This window comes from Heliconius melpomene, chromosome 9 (genome assembly GCF_056956725.1).
Source record: "Heliconius melpomene rosina isolate 202511_hmr_F chromosome 9, ASM5695672v1, whole genome shotgun sequence".
Taxonomy (NCBI): domain Eukaryota; kingdom Metazoa; phylum Arthropoda; class Insecta; order Lepidoptera; family Nymphalidae; genus Heliconius; species Heliconius melpomene.
In genome coordinates, this window is record NC_140397.1 from 4,978,151 (window position 1) to 5,000,957 (window position 22,807).

General features: G+C 32.9%; 2 protein-coding genes across 3 annotated transcripts in view; one reads left to right on the top strand and one right to left on the bottom strand.

Moving 5' to 3' along the window:
* The window catches only part of LOC146536325 (uncharacterized), a 124,930-nt gene that overhangs the window by 62,261 nt on the left and 39,862 nt on the right, over positions 1 to 22,807 (bottom strand). The window lies entirely within an intron of this gene.
* LOC146536327 (uncharacterized) lies at positions 975 to 14,533 on the top strand. Of its 2 annotated transcripts, none has more exons than XM_085190329.1 (3): positions 975 to 1,485; positions 9,162 to 9,360; positions 12,482 to 14,533. In XM_085190329.1, exons 1-3 carry the CDS (start codon positions 1,302 to 1,304, stop codon positions 12,627 to 12,629), a joined length of 531 nt encoding a protein of 176 aa, XP_085046455.1. In that variant the 5' UTR covers positions 975 to 1,301; the 3' UTR covers positions 12,630 to 14,533. The 2 variants fall into 2 exon arrangements, with proteins under 2 accessions (XP_085046455.1, XP_085046456.1); XM_085190330.1 differs by lacking the exon at positions 975 to 1,485 and adding an exon at positions 4,429 to 4,611.

Genomic DNA, 22,807 nt, shown 5'->3' on the forward strand with positions numbered 1-22,807 from the left:
TGTGTAATGTTATGTTATATTGCCTATAGCACTTCTGAAGAATGCAGCTTTCATACAAAACAAAAACAAAGTAAATCGATCCAGTAGATCCAGAGATCTTAGCGTTCAAACAAACAAACAAACAAACAAACTCTTCCGCTTTATTATATTAAGTATAGATATCAAAATAATTATGATTGTTCTATATTAATAAATTATAATTACCAATTTCAAGAAAATGACATCTCAAGATCGATCTCAGAGTTGATAATGGCTTATAAATACGGGCCTCAGCTGACAGTTCCATTGTATGGTTTTCAAAGTTGTGGTAAGGAACGTCATTATTACGCGTCGAGCGTTAGAAGCTTTGCAATGTTACGCCATTATAAAGAAAGTGAGTTCTTAAGAATTTCCTAGTACTTAAAATTACTTATTTGATTTAAATACATATATAATCTGATAGAAATTGTAGAAGATAATTTATTCGTAGGTTTTATACTCGTATATGTATATCAAAGTTTAAGATAAGCCAGTCGTGGTGGAAGAGTGAACCACCACAAGATGAAATGAAATATTTAAGATTTTTCATTACTTCGGACTGGTAACGAGGCAAAACGCGGCGTTCAGTTCCGACACTAAGCACACAATGCCACCAGAACTCGACAGAAAGTGTGGAAGTGTCTTAACTAGGTTCCCAGGTTCCCTCCGTCAAAAATAAGTTCAACATAAAATATATTGTAAATTGAAGGACGCAAGTGCATAGTGGGGTATACGTAGTTGCATACAAGTGCATTCATTTTAACGTCGCGTCTACATAGAGTTACTTACACGCGTTCACTTTCGATCTCATACCGTGTTCCCAATCGTGTTTCTTTTATACTTCCATTAACATATATTAGTAAATTATAAAATTAAATCCGGTAAATTAATTTTAATTAATGTTAAAACTAATTATAACTTCCACTCAAATCTTACTACAAATATAACTCGAAGGTTATTTAAAAATTATGTTCTTATAAACTTATTGGTTCAATAGTTGAAAGTGTTAAGTATATATTTTATTAGATTCAAACGTTACGGACGATTGGTTGTATATCCAAGAAGGAACCTTCCAGTGGTGTTACTTAACTGTTGACATAACTCGTCCTGGTACCCAATTATCGATACGGTGATTTAGTAATGCATAGCTAAACGATTACAACACCCCACCTAAGCTGGACATGGCCAGTAATAATTGGGTTTCCAGTAAAGGTCGTCGTGTTACGGATTAGAAAAAAAAGGTCGTGCTAAATAAAAGATAAGATAAGATAAGATCGGGAAAAATGAAAGTGATAAAGATTTTTTATATCTGGACAATAATATCGTTTATTGTGTTGCAAAGTGTTATGGTTAGTTCAGAGCAGACAGGGTTTGAGCTTCCGATACAGCTGGTCGGGTTCCCATTCATAATAATGGCTGTGAGGCTCACGAATTTCATCAAGAAACTGTCGTACGCGCTAAGTCCAGGTAAATATTTTGTCAATTTTCTCCGTTATTTTTTTGTTGAAGATAGAAGGCTGTTATAGGAAAACTTTTCTGAAATGATATTTAATATTAATAATCCAGTGCGGTTGGGTATTTTTTTTTTAAATTTCATTTATATGTTACAAGTCGAGTGTTTAAAAAATGGCTTCGTGGGTACTGAACTCAAATTATCTTCTTAAAAAAAATTTTGATAAATAAATTAAGATTTCCATATTTTTCACTTATATTAGCATTTATATAATATTAAATATCAAATATGCTATATAATAGTATTATTAAAATATTACAATATAAAGTTAAAGCATTTAGTAATGGCGTGTGAGAAATACGATCTTAATTGCAGGCTTGGTCAGATGGCCTTCGTTAAAATTGGGAAAGGTTCACGAAAAGTTGTTTCGCTTGCAAAATGTAAATTTAAAATATTTTTTTCCTTACATATTTGATGATGACTGATAGGTTTTTTAGCTATACTATATTGTGGATTAGGCAGAGGGAACGTAGTGTTAAGATACTCAGTTCCCCTCTTTCCACCGAATTAAATGTTGAGTTGCGGAATTTAACGTCGCGCTTTGTCTCGAACTCGAACTGACAGCCGTCGCGTTACAGTCGCATTCTAGAGTCCTTTGTTTATTTTTTTTGTTATATTTTTAAGTACGATTTAGTTTGTATAAGAATTTTATATATATATACCTAAGTTATTAAGTCAAAAAGATAATTTAATGTCATTGTTTGAAATTCTATTCACATTTTTTAGCTTCACGCTGTATCCCGCTCATAACACAATAGGTTTATAAAGGTAACTTTTGAACTTAGTGTCAAAACACTCCGTTCCCTACTTTTCACCGAATTATTGAGGCAACGGCACACAATATTAAGTACTTCGTTACTAGAGCGAGAATAACTTTCTAGCGAAATAAGAAATATTTCTTTCCCCTGACTGGGAATCGAACCCAGCACCGTCCGATCGATATCAATTCACATAATTAAGTGAAACCATTGTGTTTGACTTAAAATGAACAATAGTTGAGGGTTCGAGTTCCACGTAGAGCGATATTTATGATGAAGATGATTCCTCGGTCTGATTACAGCACATTGTTGACTTTTGCATGCACTTTCTCTAAGTAAGCGGAAAGAAAGAACGCATTAAGTAAATATGAGAGACTATTTTAATAGCAGTTTTATAAAGAAAAAAAATAACTTTATTTTTATACTACAAGGATTTAAAACGTTATTCATTTTTACTTTATTTTTGTAGTACAATAATACGTTAAGAAGTTAACATTACTTTCATTGCCTGAATTGATGTCGTTACGGTGTAGTGGTACAGCGTTTGACGGCTAACGCTATAATTGTGGATTCGATTCCCACACGGAAAATAGTTTATTTTCATTTCCCCGCTCTGGTATGGTTTTGGTTTTTTTTACATAATAAATTATTATTTATTTAACTAATTTATATTATTTAAGAAATTATAATTATATGTAATACGCATTGTTGTGTTAAATATTCACATGACTCTCCTCAGTAGATATGACCTTTTAAGTGGCTCTATCAAGCAGCTTTTTAGAATAATTTCACGATTTCTGCTTGCATATGAATATTTTAATATATACGCTTACGAATTACATTTTAGACGAACGTGAGTTGAAAATTCGAGCTGTTTATATGTATAAACCCCTAAATATGTAGATAGATAAATATGTATATAGATAAATATGTATATAGATAAATATGTATATATATGTATCCCTCTATATATGTATATAGAGGGAACGTAGTGCTAAGACACTCTGTTCCCCTATTTCCGCCGAATTGTGGAGGCATTGTGTGTTGAGTGGCGGAACTAAACGCCGCGCTTGGCCTCGACGCTAGAGCGAAGAAATTAAAATATGAAATACTTCAATTCTTGTAATGGCAATCGAACCCACAACCTGTCGCGTTAATAATCACACTTGATGGTTCTGCGCCATAACTGGCCTAAGTGAAATGAATGTATACATATATTACATAGAAGAGGTCAAAACTCAAATGTCATATGTACAATATAATGATTTTCAAGGATTTTTTCAGAATATATTAATTTAATCTATGCAGTCGGGTTTTGTTTATAATTTAGTATCTTAACTTTTTTTAAACTATAAATAATTTCTACAGTTTTTTTTCATAATTTTCTTTAAGTAACTCTAAAAAACAAGGATAAAAATTTCAAACGACGATAAGCATCAAGATTTACGACTCATCTCAAGATGGCGAGAGCTTGTGTCGAGTTAAATAATATTTTGCAATTTAGTATAATGACAATAACATATGGCATCCCCTTTCATAGATAGCATTTATGAGGCGAGTTATATTCAACAGACTACGTAGTGTTGTAGATTAAATTACATCAAAACTAAGGGAGACGTTGAAATTTTAAATAAGTATTTAGAATAAAGTCTTGTAAACTAAATATATCTAGTTAAGTAAAAGATAGAGAATGAATTGCTTTTTTACTTAATTATTTTTCTCTTATCTTAACCTATAATATATAATATAACATGTTAAGCACGTTAAGTTCCACCACTCAACACACTATGCCTTGAAAACTCGGCGAACAGGAACGTTTTAACTGTCTCTAGGTTCCCAGGTTCCCTCTGTCTCTAGCAGGATGCTAGAAATCTTTAAGATAAAAAAAATAAGCAATATATATTAAAATACTTTGTACGAATAAATTGTGGCCAGTACACGCTAGCCTACTTCCAAGTGACCGAGATGACATAACAGTATTGACGAACAAGACGAAGCGGGGACGTCGTTGCGAGCGCACCGACAGACTTACATTTACTTAACGCTACAGTACACGTGGTAACACTTACTATTTATATATATATATTTTTCTAATAATTTAGAAATCAATTTTTTTTTTGGTATATAAAAATAAGAAATAGTGTTTAGTTTTAGTGATAATGGAGCTTAAAAGCGTTTTTCTTGTGTTTCTCTTATTTGTTTTTGTTTATGGACAACAAACAAATTTTGAACTGCCGGTGCAATTGGTCGGTTTTCCTTTTATAGTTGGAAGTGTTAGATTAACTAATTTTTTGAAGAAATTATCGTATTCTCTTAGTCCTGGTGAGTATTGAAACAGAAATATATATTTAAATAATTTTAATTAATTATATAATCTTAACACATCATCCCGGTATATCCCGCATATAGCAGGATGAACAGAGGGAACCTAGTCTGGAACCTGTCTTACATTACGTTCCCCACTTTTGATCAAATTTTCGAGGCATTGCGTGTTGAGTAGTGGAACTCAACGCTTTTTGCCTATACATAAATTTAAAAAAATAATCAAAATGCTGTTATTATAGAACTTGTATTATTTGTATTAGAAATGTATGTATGTATTATAAAAGTTTTCCTTTAATTATTAATTAGCGGTGTTCATTATAATAATTATCCCCTCATTAATATCTTGACCTCTGTAACAGCGATTGGGAAATTAATTAAAAACCTTAACAATCTTAATTTTAGTCATGAAATTTACCTTCAAATATAAACGAAATTATAATTGAGCTCTAAATTTGGTAAATTGTTCTAAAAATCTTACTTAAATAAAATACTTGTAATTTGTAGAATCTAATTTTTAATTATTCTTATATTATCTGCCATCTTTAAATTACGTAGACGATCACTATAATAATAATTAGCATAGCAGGAAGGCAGATGTAACCTAGTGTTAAAGTACTTCTTTCTCTATTGTGGTTTTATGACATTACGTGATGAGAGGGATGACGCCACGGCTTCTCTACGGAGCGGGATAATGAAAATGAGTGAGGATTGAACCCATGACCATCACATTTACAGTCAGATGATGCATATTAAAGGAGATAATGAATTAAAATACATAAAAAGTTCGCACATTTTAGCAATGGTCATACTATATATATAGCTATATCGTTGCAAAATATTAATTATAAAATCGTTTTTTCGCTTCCATTAACCAATTCACCCAATTTCACACTTCAAAAATAAATATTATAAAATAGGAAGAAATAAAAAGCGTAAACACGTACAAAATAAAAGTCATGCAGAGATCGTTTACGGAAACAGCAGGCAGATGCTATCTGGAATCCATTAATACTGTGGGAAAAGCAAATATTAAATGCCGTGCCGTAAATTGAGCCTGTCACGGCATATGCGAATACACGATTCGGGAAAATTTTTTTATTTCTTTTTTTTGTTAGCTGCACGCTGTATCCCGCTTATAGCAGGATGGAGAGAAACTAGTGTCAGGACACTTTATTTCCCAATTTCCGCCAAAGTTTTGATGTATCGAGTGTTGAGTAGCGTAATTCAACGCCGCCCATTTGTCTTGGTACCAGAGTGAGGAAATTAGATTATTAATAAATAATAATTCGGTGCGGTAAGAGAAGTAGGGGGAGACCTCGGTTGACCTTCGGAAACACAGTATCAAAGATTACGAAGGTTACGTAAAAAGCATGAGGGTCTTCCGGAGGGCATGTATGAAGAGGTTGATGACAGTGGACGAGGCGAAAGAGGCAGAGACAGACTCTGACTACCCCGCTAGGGATAAAGCGTGAAGCTATGTATGTGTATGTATGTAATTCATTCCCCCGAGTGGTAATCGAACCCGCAACCGTCACGTTAACAGTCACGCGCCTGAACCTCTGCGACACGGCGGCCTCAAAATTATTGTTATTGCATTCACTATTAAAAAGTGTTTTATAACGTAGACGTTTTATTTTTAAATTTATATTAAAAAAAATATACGTCGTTAGTGGTGGTTTTTTAGTTATACAAGTTTTATGTGAAAATTGTGTGGAATACGAATTTCATGCAAGATGAATTAAATATTAATTATATTCTATATTTTATAATTGAAAGAGGAACTGTAGAATTTTTCCGATTTTTCTCCGCAGAACTGCCTCCTGACCCAGTGGTGGCGGTCCACATTACCAAAGCGAGAAAATGAAAATATGAAACATATCCTCGACTGGAAATCGAACTCACAACCTGTCGCCTTTACAGCGTACAACTGGCCTCATAAATCATTAATTAATGAAAATTTTCAAAGGACCATTGTGCAATGGAAAGCCATTAATACACATAAAGTGTCTTTGTGTCGTAAATTCAGCTGTCGGTCGTGGTACATGTGCGGACACAGGCACAACGCGGCTAGGGTCGTTTCATTGAATTTTTCATAACTGTGCTCGCGATAAAGCTTGTTTTTATATTTGTATCGCATTTGGCCTTATGTTTATTTATTATGTGCCAAATTTGTATGGAATTTTCATTTATTTTTGTTAATATTAATGTAATATAATACATTCCGTTCTTGGAGTGTCTTGACACAAGGTTCTCTCTGTCTGTTATTGGTTTTTTTAGCTTCACACTGTATCCCGCATATGGTAGGGTAGACAGAGGAAACTTAGTGTTACGTAACTTCGTTCCCGACTTTACACCAATCCTTGAATTTTGTTGGGTGGCGGAACTTAACGCCGCACTTTGAAATATTAACTAATTCATTTCCTTGAGTGAAGATCGAACCTCCAACCTGTCACGTCAGTCGCACTCTTGTGCCCCTTCGTCACGACGGCCTCAAATCATATATTGTAAGGTTAAAATACAATAGAAATTGAAAGAAAAAGAAATAATTAGTAATTTTCAGACCAATAATATTAAGTAAGTATAAAAATCACTGAGACATGAAAATATTAAAGAAATAATAAACGAATAGAAGAATGCGGAACCTGACTAACGCGTTCGACTTGCACTTGTCGATTAATTAATTTTTAAAAATATAGTTTATACAAGTTTGTATTACCTAATATGTTACATATTAGTTTACACAGTTAATTAGCTTAAGGCCACTTTTGCGTAATTCGGTATTATTATCTAATAGGAAAAACGCAACTTCAGAATTATAGTTTTTTTAGAAACTTATAAAAATTTGAACGTAGTTGGATTTGAACTCGCGTCTCTCTATGACCACTAAGCCATATGTTCTCATCAAGCTATGCCTAAATTTTAAAAATATTTTAAATAGTTTCAAAAGTTTTTCAAGCATATCAGGGTGGACAACCTACAGTTATGCAGTCGTTCCTTACGTTCCTCTTAATTTTCGAGACATTGCATTTCGAGTGCCAGAACTCAACGACACACTGCCTATATAAAAAAATCATCTCCACGCTTTATCCCGCACACAGCAGGATAGACAGAGGGAACCTCGTGCTAAGACATTCCGTTCCCCACTTTCCGCCGCATTCTGGAGGCATTGCGTGTTGAGTGGCGGAACTAAACGCCGCGTAAAAAATAACATTCGCCTGGTGTTACCCAAATTTAACATGTCTTTAAATATACATATTTATATTAAATATATATGGATGGGGCAAAACAGGCTTGACGTGTTGTTCTGTAACAGCTATTGTAAACAATACTGGCACTTGATTTATAGCCAAGAAAGGGGGAATGTAATTGAGACTAGAACGTAAATATTTTGGTTTTAGACAGAGGGGAGGTTTCATTTACTCTGTTCCTTACTTACTACCTGATGTTGTGAGAGCGGTGGAATTCAACGCCGCGCTTATTTGCCAGAGCGATGAAATGAAATTAATAAATGAGAAAAAAATAAGAATTAAACAAATACTAAATGTTAAGGAAAACTCGCCAAAATACAATATTGAATATTGCTATTAAATCAGTTAAGCCGTTTCTAAAATTACCGTAAATAAACGCACAGATAGATATATAGACAAAATAATTGAAAATAATTATTTTTGGTTCTGTCAAAATTATTTTTTCTTATATATCTTTCATATAGAGACACCAATCCGTGTTTTATTATAAATATAAATATATAAATTTCCAAACTGAAAAAAAAGCGTTCCACGCATAAACCTAATAGATCTTATCAACGCTTTTAGGGTAAGAAGATCCAAGCTTCCTCTTTGTCAAACTATAAAGATAACAAATGGGCCGTAATATATTCTAACTTCCTTATCAGAGGACAGAAATACTTAAGTGCTATAAAATATGATAATGTTATCATTAATCGGGTACGGTAGGGATGAGTCTAAGGAATATTTGGGCAACTTCTCCCTTTCTTCCCGCTTAGTAGGCTAGACAAAGAAACTCTATTGTATTGCACATTTTTTTTTTTTTGGTTATTTTGGTTTGCATTTTTTTCTACTTTTATGACATGTCCAAGTAAATGTTAAGCATTTTTATGGAATAAAGATATTTTGACTTTGACTTTGACTTTGACATTGACTCTCCGTTTTCCAATTTCCGTTCGAATCCCAGATATAGTACCTACAATCAATAATAATTTTGTATTTTATGTTCAGAATCTAGTTTCGATTATATATCACAAATAGTTTCCTTTTCTTACTTTGCAGAGGGAGTTTAGTGTTAAGACACTCCATTCCCCATTTCTCCGCGAATTCTGGAGACATTGTGTGTCGAGTGGCGTTCAACGCTGCGCCTTACCTTGACACCAGAGTGAAAAAAAAGAAAATATTTAATATTTAATTTCCTAGAGTGGGAATCGCATCCACAACCTGTCACGTTTACAGACAGAAACTTATTCCCCTGCAGTGACGCCAGCTTGGAGCTGGCCTAAAATAATTTTATTAAATTTACTATTTTCCTTACAGCGACATACCGTTCCCGTAATCGTCGCGAGCTAACATTCGCAAGTGAAGCTCCCGAGTCGTTCGACGCACAAGAGGTTGAAAAATATATCATAGGAGAATTCGGCGCACGCGCATGCATTTTTGAAAGAGTATGCTCCCATTATGCAACACGAGCTCGGGAACAGCCGAAGCCACAGATGGACTGGCCACAAGTTTTCAGGTAATATTTGGACGTAATCTAGTGTTAGTACTTTTTGTTCTCCACTTAACTTCAGCTGGCTGTTGGTTCGATTCCCACTGAAGGGGATGAATTATTTTCATTTACTTGTGCTGGTAACAAGACAAAGCCCGACGTTAAGTTCCGCCACTTGAATCACAATGCCTCTAGAATCCAGTTGAAAATGGGGAACGTAGTTTCTTAACACTAGGTTCCCCCTGCCTACCCTGCTGTGTTGATAAAAAAATCAATTTCTGCTTCTTTAAATTATGTTTTTATACTACGCTTAAAATAATTAGAAATGAAAAGAACACTATTACAGCGGTACGTCTTATAATTTAATTAAGTCGAGAAACTCTTAAAGGACTGTTTTTGTAATGCGATTCTGTGGAAAAGAATGAAATTAGAAAAATATAGCGAGTGCGAGTGCTAAGTAATTATATTTTGATTAGCAGGTTTTATTTACTTACCTTATAAGCATAAGAAATAATTGTTTTGACGTTATACAAAATATTAACAACTTGAAATGTCTCGTATATCGGGAGAAAAGCTTACAAAGAAGTGTTTTAACACTACTTCACTGCCTCTGATGATGATGAGATGAAGAAATTATTTGTATTTCTTTGCTCTTATAAGAGAAGATACGGCGTTAAGTTCCGCTTCTGAACACGTTACATCTTGAATTCTGGCAGAAATTAAAGAACGGAGAGTTATGAAAAAATATTCTCCATCCTTACTTGAATACGCGTGATACAGCGTGAAATTAATAAAAATAAAAAAAAATTGAAGATGCAATAGACTAGTGAAGTTCGACAACCTAGCTCTATTACAATAGATAACCTTGACCAGCCATCCAAATGCGATGTCTCGCAAGCACTCTGTTACAACACTAATTTAAATAATGTAAAAGTTTTCAAGGACTACCGTCATTCAGGTCAGACGCACAGGTGGTATGAGAATTCGGTATAACTTGCAAATAGTTTTGTTTCGTAATTACTGCTAAACTATAGTTCATTTGGGAACCTGTTTGTCACGTCGGCTAGGAAACATTAAAGGAAATGGTACATTTAAAATAAACATAGATAAATTTTCTTCGTTTGACGATAAGATGTCCAATGTCTACTTAGTTTATTATTGTTGCGTAAAAGTAACGAAATAGTTTCAAAGCTCTCCGTTCTCAGCTTTCTTATCCAAGATAAATTATTGTTTCGTAAATTTTATAATTTATATTTTTCACACCTATTTCTGAATCATAGCAGAAGTCAAAAAAAACTAATTATTATCGATTCGTTAATATCGGTAATTATTTCAAGGTGTCAAGGGGAACTGAAGGTCAGGTAGAAATCCGTTAAAAGCGGGACAGTGATGTCATTGCTATGTAATTAGTCGTTAAGCCGATGCGTCACGTATTTTTTTGTCAACTAGTTCAAATCGACTGTCTATACATACTTTTTTATTGTTTCTTTAAGAAAATATGTATTTTGGCTTTAAATGCCGGTCTCGTATGATATTATAAGAAAGAAACTTATTAAGAAAGTACATTCTGTTAAAACAAGCACCAAAAGCTTTATAAGCCTTACAAATTATACTTTAATAGTTGTACGACGAATTAGGCACTTTTGGTGGGAAGTGGAGAACATAGTGTTTTAACACTCACTAAATTATTCCGTCTATCAATGGAAATGAATTAAAATGTATTAATTACCTACATTTATCTAGATGTTTCTATAATCGAGGTGAGCCTGTATTATACAATACCGCAAAAACTTTCACTGTTCATTTAACTAGCCGGTTAAATAATTTTAAACCCTATAAGTATTGGAGGAATGTCGAGTTTCTATTAACAAAATCTAACGTGGTAAGGCTAATGGTAAATAATATTTTAATTCCATACAAAAGTACTAAGATTAGTTAAAATAGAATTGAATTGTTTTCTTTACATATTGCGGTTACGTTGCTTATTAAGATAATAGTAGATTTCCTTTTAAAATATAATTATTTTATGCTAACATGAAAATTAAGGTTAATTACCATTATTATTGAGAAAATGCAGTGGGCCAGCGTCTGTCAATAAATAGGGAATTGTGGTAAGGCGTTAAGTTCCGCCATTCGACATTCCGCTGTCTTTCCGCGACATTCCGCGAAAAACAATATTCAGATAAGTTAAATTTTTTATGTTAACGTTTTAGGAGTCATTTATTTGGAGAAATCATAAACCATCATCAATCATTGTAGACTTAGCAAGGTAGTGTTTGTGTAGGTCTTGACAAAAATTTTATATGGCTTATTTTTTATATAATTAAAGAAATAATTAAAAACAAGAGAACTGGAACTTCGTTATATAATAACGAAAACATTTAGGCTGTTAATTGTCGTTCGAATAAATTACAAGTAAAAGTTGGTGACAATGGTTCCTAAAGTTATTTCCTGTTAAAGTCAATGTACGATATTGTGAACAATTCGACTTTCGAACCTTCGTTATATTATATATCTTTTAAATTAATTCAGTGCAAATGAATTTTCTAATAATAAAAATATATATATTTATATCTAGTTTAGTTAACAGTGTTACAGGGTCAATAAATAATAAGGAAAAACCAGTAGTTCCCAAACTCAACACACTATATCTAGAATATTTAACGCGCTTGCGGGTCGCAGTGTCATAACTCTATTTTCTCCTTCCTCTCCGGTATACAAGCATGAAGTTCAAAACCATGGACTATTCTATTATAGAATTGATAGTTATGATCAATAAATTGCAATTGTATTAAACTAGTTTTTATGATATATTTATATGATATAACTACTTAAGGCTCCTAATGAAGATAAACAAATGGAAAAAAAGAAAAAAAAAAACATAAAATATTCTCATCAACACCGTATTATTATTAGCATTGACGTTAACCGCATTATATTAATCGATATATATTTTGAAACTAGATATATAACTAGATATCTTATCTTTTATTTATTTTTATTTAACTTGCCAATTTTCATCATGCCATCCTCATCCTACGTGACATTGGCAAGCTAATTTATGCTCCGCTGTCACGCCTAAAACTTCAAATAAGAAAAATAAATCAAAATAAGAAAAATATAATAATAATATATTTTCTATTTACAGCCAATACAAAAATTCACCGGACCAGGCAAAAGAGCTATATTTACTCAGCGTCTTCCTCGGTGACATAGTGGGATCCCCACAGCTCTGTCACCAGCTGGGGAAACGGAGAGGATGCGACGAGAAAATCCTTGGCGACATTCAAGTTTAATTTAGATATTCTATAGATAAATAATAAATAAAATCATCACAGGTACAAAAATGGTCATAGTAAAAATATTTTAAATTTATATTAATATTTCGTTATGGTTTATTTGGATGGTATATACTGAAAAAATTTAAAAAAACCAAAAATGTTATAGACTTTTAGTAGAATTTATTGTATTAAAATGTATATTATATAAAGTTTCATTGGAGAAATAATTAAAAATATTTCCACTTTATTTTAATAATAAGATGAGGTACAACTAATGTGTTCGTTAATTAGTTCATTAATAATTAGTATAAGTAAATGCAATTTCTATTTTTTAATGTTGGTTTTGGATTATATTGTACTATATTAGCAAATATTCTAGAATACCTTTTTCTAAGCGTTTTAAATACTTTTCCTAAGACTATATAAAATATCAAATATTATGTAAAAAAGTTACCATAGATGATAAGAGAAACATAACTTGTAAATATTCCAAGATTTCTCTGTAAGAAGGCTCATTACGAGCAGCTGCAGGGAAATGAGCTCGAAAAAGTCCTAGTGACTTATTATCCAGACTAGACTGAAGAACTAGACTTAAGGAGCCATTCCAAAATGTCATATTAACGCGTCTACTGTAGAGCTCCTTTCTGTACCTAACTTATACAACATTATATATTTTTTCGCTATTCACACAGTACGGTGAACTAGTTGTGGCCGCCCTTGTTAAGTTTTCTGAAGAAATGCGCATTGTTTATTTGAAGAAAATATTAATATGTAAGAAAAATCCTAAAATTAAATCTGGGCTCTCTTCAACAGCTAACTTAAGGGCGGCCACAGCTCTTTGACCGTACTGTAACCTAGTCGTAAGTAAATATAACCACATCAATAAAAGTGATTGTATAGTTATAATTAATAATTAATTAAATGTTGTTATGAATGCTGTTAATATGTTAAATATATTATAATTGGTCTTTAGGATTTGTGACGAAACTCTCCAAATAGTAGGGGACGATCAATATGTTTTTTAAAACAGTTTTTTAATTAAAACATTTATATAACTACAGTTATTTACTATAAAAATATTTTACATATCATAAATTGCGTCTTTATATGTGCGTAATTAAAAGCGTAGATTTCTTAATATAGAATGTAATAAAATAATAATAAAATCAAATGTTATTTCATACGTTTATTTCTACTGGTTTAGTTAAATATAATTATTTTTACAAAATTAAACAATTAATATATCTTTTTTCATAAGTACAGTCAAAATAAATAAAGGATATGTATGGGATGAAATGGCAAGAATTAATAGTTAGGATCTAATAATAAAAAAAAATATTTATAAGTTTGTAAATTAATTAATTTTTTTTAACATCTGTCAATTACATGTCAAGGATAGAAAAATACTTAGAAACATATGAAAATTCGGACGTAGCGGGACTCGAACTTGCGCCTTTCGTTAACCGTGCATCTCGGACCGCCGTTTATAAGAGTACAATTTTAAATATTTTTGTAGCACCTTAATGAAAAATTTCCTTCGTAGCAGATACTAAAAGTGACTAAGAGAGAAGTCACCAGAGGAGAAATGTAGTATAGAATGTCTTAATTTTCTCCCTAGGTATAAGTTCTATAGGTACTATTTTGTACTGATTTATTTAAAAAACTGTCAACAATTATTATTACAGCTAAATTAACTTTAAACGTTAAGTCTATTACTATTAGAAATAAGTAACAATATAATTTTCGAACTTAATAAAAAAAAATACCGTGAATTTTTCCTAAATGTTGCCACTGTATATTTCTTCTACTGTCTTAATAATATTTTATAACACTATTATTTTCTTATATGTATAATGTTATAGATATTGCGATATTTTGTATGTGATAACTATGAAAACAATAAAAAAAAATATATCTTTGTTTTATTATTTTATTTTTTTTGTTACGTTACTTTTAAATGTATGTTCTACATGCACTTATTTCGTTCACATTCAGAAAAAATGCATTTGAAAAATAAAGTGAGAAATAAAAAATAATTATAAATAATTAATTCTAAATTATTATATTATACTAGGTCATGATTTAATTGCGTAATTAGGAAAAATGCATCGTTCGTAATGGCATGACGATCAAACATAAAAACAACTAAGAATTATAAATGAGGCCAATCGTGACACAAGGGCGCAAGCGTGTGATTGTAAACCCGGTAGGTTATAGGTTCGATTCTCACTCTAGGAAATGAAATATATAATATTCTAATTTCGATCTCAAAGAAAAGCAGAATTATAAAATAAACTCACATTCACTTTGAATCGAACAAAACTGTTTGACATAAGAAAAAACATTTCAGTACACATCTGTGACCATATGTAGGTATATATTATGCATAAAAGTCATAAAGGAATCCTTTTATGTTAAATGGGTCACATTAAAACAAAATTTCATTTCTCTATGCTCATTATGCGACATGTTAATAAGGACACCGGAAAGACCTAGCAGCTTCCGGTACAGCTTCGACATCACAGAAAATGCGGTCCATTTTTCTTTCTGGTCCTCCATAATAATTTGTTATGTATTTCACGTTAAATATGAAATTACCTTTTTTTTTATTTTATTAAATTTATAATCGCATTTCTTCGCTCTGGTGCTGAGGCAAGCCGCGGCGTTGAATTCCGCCACTCAACAAGTTATGGCTCCAGGGTTCCGCGGAAAGTGGGGAACGAAGTGTTTTAAGTTTAGGTTCACTGTGTCTACTCTGCTGGGTATGGGTAAAAGTGATTTAGTTTTTTTTGACGAGGATATTTAACTTCATATATGACATACTAAATCTCTGTAATGATAATTAATAAATGGTATTGTACTGCTTCAATATTTAAGGTGCTTCATGGAGACATTCCAAATTATAGTAAGAAGATTCTTGAGAAATATTACTCGCGCCATCTATTATAAAAAGTAGAAAACACGTCGTTCGTCCACAGTTATATTATTATTCTGCTGCATTTTACGGTTACAGTTGAAGAGTTTTCTCTACAGTTCTATAGTTAGCGCTGTTACAAAATTAGATTATGGTAGTTTTTTTATATAATCACACATCACACATCATGAAAAGGTAATTATAAACAATAATATAGCTGGCTAGCATTGATGCTAACATCATTTCATACGAGTTTCCTTCGAATAAGGGCCGTTGCCTACAAGCAACCGCCACAATTGCCTTTTTTTCTAATGGGCTTTACTGCTGTTGACCTGGGATGGTCTTTAAAGCGTCATCGGGCGGAGAAGGCCGGGAGTAGCTCGTAGATGAAGAAAAAGTACGAGCTCTGATGAACGCTCGTGAAGAATTGGCGATCGCAGATTGGCGATTGCTCATTTATCAATTCTTTAAGATAGTCTCAGACCCTTGCGTCCTTGAATTTTGGAGATAAATACTTCCAGAACTCTAGGTTGAGTGGCGGAACTGAACTCCGCGTTTTTCCTCGTTACCTGAGCGAAAAAGTTAAAATACTAAACATTTCATTTCATGGCAAAAAGGTATGTTTAGTATTTACTGAATTTAGGCAATCATTCTCAGGTACCTTCGCTATGTAGAGCAAAAAATGAAAACAAAGATTGAAATAAAAAAAATACATATTTCACATTATCTAAATGATATAGGAAGAATGTGTTGAAAGTTGTCATTAGCAAGTAAAAAGGAAAGTTTCTATATTAGTTTCGATTAGAATTGGTTCATTAACAATAGGATAGGAAATAAGGTAATACAATAAATTGTTATAAAATTATATACCTACTCAGTTTTTATTTCACAAAATAAACGTAATACTTTTATTTGTTTAAATTCTATGAAAATTGCTACTTTCGTAAACTCTTGGGATTGATGGAAACTTTCTCCGATTGGGAATCGAACTCACAACCATCGTATTTACAGTTAAGAGTTTCACTGCGCCATGACAGGATTTTTTAAAGTTTTTTAAAGTTATCCAAAGAGTAAAGGCTCTATTATCAAAACTCCTCTGTGCATCCGTCTGTCTGCCACCAGGACAGCAGACAACAGAAAGTTGGACAGCAGAAACTTTGACAGATGACGTATTTCTGATGCTGCTATAAGAACAGTGGTCACGCTCAGAACGCCATAATAGAAAGAACAGAACAGAACAGAAGAACAGTGGCAGTAGAATAAAGTAAATATTTAATGGGGCTCCCATATAATAAACATGTTTTTTTGCGTTTTTATAGATGGAACCCGTCGTGCGTGAGTCATTGCGACATTCATGATGTATAAGTACCTGCAGAACGCCGTAGGTACCTACTTTCACATAAAGAAATATTTCAGCTATTTCCGAAATTAAATTATAGATATTATCTAACAGAAACATATTTTAATTAATTCATATTATGATTTAGGCAAGTAGTGGCGCAAACGCACAAAATGTGATTGTAAACTCGACAGGCTGTGGGTTCGATTCCCTCTCGAGGAAGTGAAATGTTTAATATTTTCGTTTTTTTGCTCTGGTGTCGAAGAAAGGCGCGGCGTTGAGTTCCGCTACTCAACACACAAGGCCTCGAGAACTCGGCTGAAAATATCTTAACACTAAGTTCCCTTTGTCCCCTAATGTTTGCGGAAAACAGAGTGACCCAAAAAAATGATTAAGGCTTAGCGAGATTTTGCTGCGACTAGACTGGACACTGAAATATACCTGTGATTATAACATACCAGCTATTAGGCAAACAAATTTCTATAACCTATAGCATCTAGGCCGTCGTGTGATTGTAACGCTACGGTAGTGGGTTCGATCCCCACTCGAGGAAGTGAAATATTTATTTACGTTTATATTTCCATTTCTTCGCTCTGGTGGCGAGGCAAACCGCGGCGTTCAGTGCTGCCACTCAACACGCAATGCCTCTAGAAAGAAATCTCCCCTAAATATTAGACAAACGAATTTCTTTCTATAACCTAGAGTCTTCTTGAAATTTAATCAACATTACAGCTTATACTAATAAAGATATTTTGCAACTATTTACAAGGTACCTACATACATTCTAATGACACAACCCTATACAATTTTGAATTGCACCTTAATTATACCTAACAGCTACTTAGGCCAGATGTTACAAAATGCCCGAGAAAAATTTAGTTTTATTTTATTCTATTACTTGGACAAAGCCTCTGTTTTATATTATTAATTTTATATATGAAATTGTGATAATAGAAATTACGAAATGCTTCTTTTAAATCTTCAATGTACATCTAACGCTCAATATTATTCTTTTTGCTTTTTTTTTTCAAATTATTTTGTACTAGGGGACGCGCGCAGCTTCGCTTGCGTATTTAAGGGGAATTGTATTATCCCAGGAAACATGTGTTCAATGAAATATTTTTAAGAGCCTAAATTTCAAATTTTATAAAATCGGTGGCGATTTAAACATTTTTTCATACAAACTTTCAACCCCTTATTGGCACCCTTAGGGGGGTAAATTCTAAAAAATCGTGAAACACGTGTTCAATTAAATATTTTTAAGAGTCTGAATTTACAATTTTATAAAAATCGGTGCAGATTTAAATTTTTTTCCATACAAACTTTCAACCCCTATTTCACCCCTTTAGGGTTAAAATTTTTCAAAATCCCTTCTTAGTGGATGTCTAGATTACAAAAGTAAACATTTATACAATAAATGTTTACTTTTGTAATTAAATGTTTACTTTTGTAATTAAAGTAAACATAAAGTTTCTACGCACAGCGGTTACGGCTGTGCGTGCGTCTTACCTCAGTCAGTGAGGACAAGTCCTTTTATATAGGTATATAGATTAAAAGGAACTGTCGATAAGTATTGTATTTTATCATAGTAAAGTAGTTTGATTATACAGCAATACATAACCCTTCATATCTTTTGAATGCAGAGACTTAGAAGCTTGTGTTTTTTTCTCTTTCAAGGGTCCATAGACCTGAATATTCAACTTGATACCTCCACGCGATTACGAAATAGACAGACGGACAAAAAAGTCATACAAATCAAATAAAATCAAATCAGCTTCACGCTGTATCCCGCACACAGCAGGGTAGGCAGGGGGAACCTAGTGCTAAGATAATCCCTTCCCCACTTTATGCCGAATTCTGGCGAAGAAATAGAAATATAAACGTAAATAAATATTTCACTTCCTCGAATGGAGATCGAACCTACAACCGTCGCGTTACAATCACACCCTTGTGCCGCTGCGCTACGACGGCATCAGCTAACATATCAGGCCGTTTTTGCCTTTTAAGGTACGGAACCCTAAAAATAACTTGCATTTCGATACACCCACATATAAACATAAACGAATAAAAAGTATCATCCGCTAGCAATGTCATTTTTGGTCACAACCAGCTTCAATTACATATTTTATCTATTACCAAATCCAATGTATTTACGAGTATGTAAAGAATGAACTGAATTCGCCTTTCAGATTCCAAGGTTGTATGGAGATTGTCAATGTATCAGTGTTCTCAACGTTAAGCGATATTAAATTATATAGACGGCAACTGTTAAGAACGTCGTTGTTTTACGTTCCGTAACGAGGATGGCGACGCCTATGCAAAGGTAGTTTTTACGTAACTAAGAGAAATATATTTGATTATAAACAGCTTGACACTATTCCGTACATAGCAGGGTAGAGGGAACCTATTGTTAAGACAGTCCGTGCCTTTGCGCCAAATTTTTCGAATGGCGGAATTCAATGATGGGTTTTTGCCGAAGAATTGAAAATCTTAATAAAAATAATTATTCATTACTCAGAGTGGGAATCGAACCTACAAACTTCGTATTACAACCACACCCTGGTGCCTTTGCGCTACGACGGCCAGACGGCGTAATATTTGATTATTTTATAGTAAAATATATAATTTTGAAGTAAATCAAGTCATTGAAGACGTGTACAATCAATTAATATTGCGAATCTGCTATGATTGATGCTCGAGTACGTGCTAGTGAAACATTATTACATATTTACGTAGAAATGAGGATGTTAATAATTTGTGATGCAATATCTGTAACATAGATAGTAACTAGTATTTTTTTTATTTATTCCAAAAATATATACAATTAAAAAATGAAAAGTTTAGTTGACAACATATCTTGAATCTAGTAGTTAGAAGGAATTAGGGTTTTAGGCAAAGGGTAATTTGGGTGGCGCAAATCAACGTCTTGCTTTCCCTTATTAACGGAGCGAAGAAATGAAAATATTAATTAATAATAATTCATTCCCTCAAATGGGACTCGAACTCACAACCGTGGTGTTTACAGTCACATACTTGTATCACTGCACCACGACGGACCCTAATAATTAATTTATATTTCTTAAAGCAGATGAAAAAAATATGAAATTGTTGATTCTATTGTACTAAAATTTGTTAAATTTACTTCAATAATAAAAAAATTATAATTAAAATTGACAAATATATTGCCCCAGATGGCTTAAGAATTTTAAAATAATATAATATAAAAACTTTTTATTATTTAATAAGGTCAACTAATCTATTCTATCTTTACATCTAGTGAGATATATGTAACGAGCCAATTTAATTAAGCCGTGGGAACCTTCGCAGTCCGAAAGTGCATGGTTGAATGAATTTATTGAAATACTTAGTCAAAAAAGGAGGAATTATATTAGAACTAGTCTTCGCTGGTAAATTTGTTTGCCTGGACTGTAAGACGAATTTCAATAAACCTCCTTAAGGCTCCCCTTAACTCCTTAATTTCACGAGGTGGGGAGTTTAGGTAGTTGTCGTTTCGGATCTCTATCAAAATCTGGAAGTTTTTATGATTTTTATAGCTATGTGTAATGCCAGTCAGTCATTCAGTACAAGGAAAAGAGGTATATATTGTTAAAGTAGTTAGTTGACTATTTAGAAGTACTGTTTGATAGTTAAAATATTTATTAAAGTCAATGTAAAAAAGACTATCCTGATATAAATAAGTACCTTCATTTTCAATATAAACTACCTACTTATGATTCCTAAAAAAGTAAACATACTCAAATAAAACACTATCAAAATCGGGATACCACTACTCTCATGCGATTGATATTTTATTAGTCACGTTCGCACATAAAAATAAATCTATCCCGCACTAAGAAACGTGATGAGATTTTTTAACTTCCTTAAGTAAATTCTAAAAAAACATCAATAAACAATGGTTAATTGATGCCGTCTCGGTGTATTTCGGATATCTAACACTACCTACTGCACGCAATAATATTATGTTCCAATGCCAATCGCGGTATTATTATTTATTCATTAACATTCATAAATTAAAAAATTAAATCAGCTTCACTCACACCATACACAAAAGGGTAGGCAGACGGTTCCTAGTGTTAAGACACTCTGTTTCGAATTCTGGAATTAAGTGTTGAGTGGTCGAACTCAACGCCACCCCTTGCGTCGTCACCAGAATGAAGAAATGAATAAATCAGCTTCACGCTGTATCCCGCACATAACAGGATAGGCAAAGGAAACCTAGTGGTTAGACACTATGGTTCCCATTTTCCGCTGAGTTCTGGAGGTATTGCGTGTTGAGTGGCGGAATTCAAAGTCGCGCTTTGCCTCGAAACCGGAACCAAAAAATGACAATATTACATATTTAATTTACCCAATCGGAAATAGAATCCACAACCCTTGCACTTGCGGAATACACTGAGTCACAATGGCCTTATATTATATTTCTTTCTAAAAAATATTATATAGCTGTCAATAATATAAGCTTTACGTAGAGTAAACCAATTTCATCGTCAAATTTTCTTGATCCGGCTTATAGAGCAAATTAGGATATTGATTTTGGCTTCCAATTCTTCTTATTTTTATTATTATAGTGAACCTTAAAAAAAGGCTTCGCTTTTATATACTATATATACAATTTATTTTCTTTAGTTATGTTACGTCAAAAATCATATAATGTTTTTATTATTATATTTAATTTTAGTGAACGTATGTATGTTACTCTACTCATCCTTATCGACTGTATCGATTTGGATGAAATCTTGACTTTATATATATACTGGATGATTTGAAATTAGATCCCATACGTGGTGTGTGCTATGTAATATAATAGATTAGAAATCAAAGATCCGCTACACACGCTCTGGTGCTAAGGCAAAAGCACGGCGTTCAGTTCCGCCAATAAACACGCAATGATTTCAGAATTCCGCTGATAGTGGGAAGCGGAGTGATTTAACACTAGGCTCTCTCTATTTACTCAGAAAAAAAACCATTAATTCAACCCACAAAAATCATGTGTTCCTCTAAATTATCTTTTACTATGTAAAACAGCCTCCGTCCTCCAGCTAGATGGGGTGACGATATCCGCAAATATGCGCGAGCAACGGCTGGATGCGAAGAGCTGAAGATCGAGCACAGTGGCGTGCCATTGGACAGGCCTATGTCCAGTAGTGGACAAGGACAGGCTGATGATGATGATGATGATGATGTAAAACATATACGAGCATATTTATACCAAATTAACAATACGTTAAATGGTTATTCTTATTTCTATTGCAGAGCTTATTCGTAACAGGTCAGGGATATCCGCAAGGCAACGCTAATTATACGAGTAGTACTGCATTGTTCTTCATACATTTTGCGGGTTTCGGTTACAGCGTGTTACGTACACGCGATACGCGACACGGAATCCAGGAAGGAAAGTGTTTAATTTATTATGATAATATCGTTAACTACGGTGTAATAAGAATTAAAAATTAACCATTAAGTACGATTAAGACGTTGTTTAGTCTGTGGTTAATTGTTTAATTGTTAGGTATAGAATCAATCGACATGTAATTTTGAATTTCATCTTTGTTTGATTTTTTTTCTGTTAAAAAATAATTTAGAAAATGCGAGATGGTAGTAACCCGTACCTCTAAAAATTTGAGGTAGTTGCTTTTGAGCACTGCGTCTAATTGGAAGCATGGCGGTTGTGGTTTCAATTCCAAAAATAAGAATTAAAAAATATTTTTATTTTGTCGCCCTGGTATCAAGACAAAGCGCGGCGTTGAATTCCGCAATTTATTGAGTAGAAAAAAGGAAATGGACAGTCTTACTATTAGATTCCTTCTGTCTACCCTTTTATATGCGGAATACAGCATGAAACAAAAAAAAACTTTAAATGTTTGTCATAATATTTATATGGATTAAGTTATTTCGTTAAATAATTCTTAATTGTTAAAA

Coding starts and splice junctions, on each gene's coding strand:
- LOC146536327 (XM_085190329.1), top strand. CDS start 1,302: ATGAAAGTGATAAAGATTTTTTATATCTGGACAATAATATCGTTTATT. Junction 1,486..9,161: donor GTCGTACGCGCTAAGTCCAG/GTAAATATTTTG, acceptor TTTTCCTTACAG/CGACATACCGTTCCCGTAAT. Junction 9,361..12,481: donor GACTGGCCACAAGTTTTCAG/GTAATATTTGGA, acceptor TTCTATTTACAG/CCAATACAAAAATTCACCGG.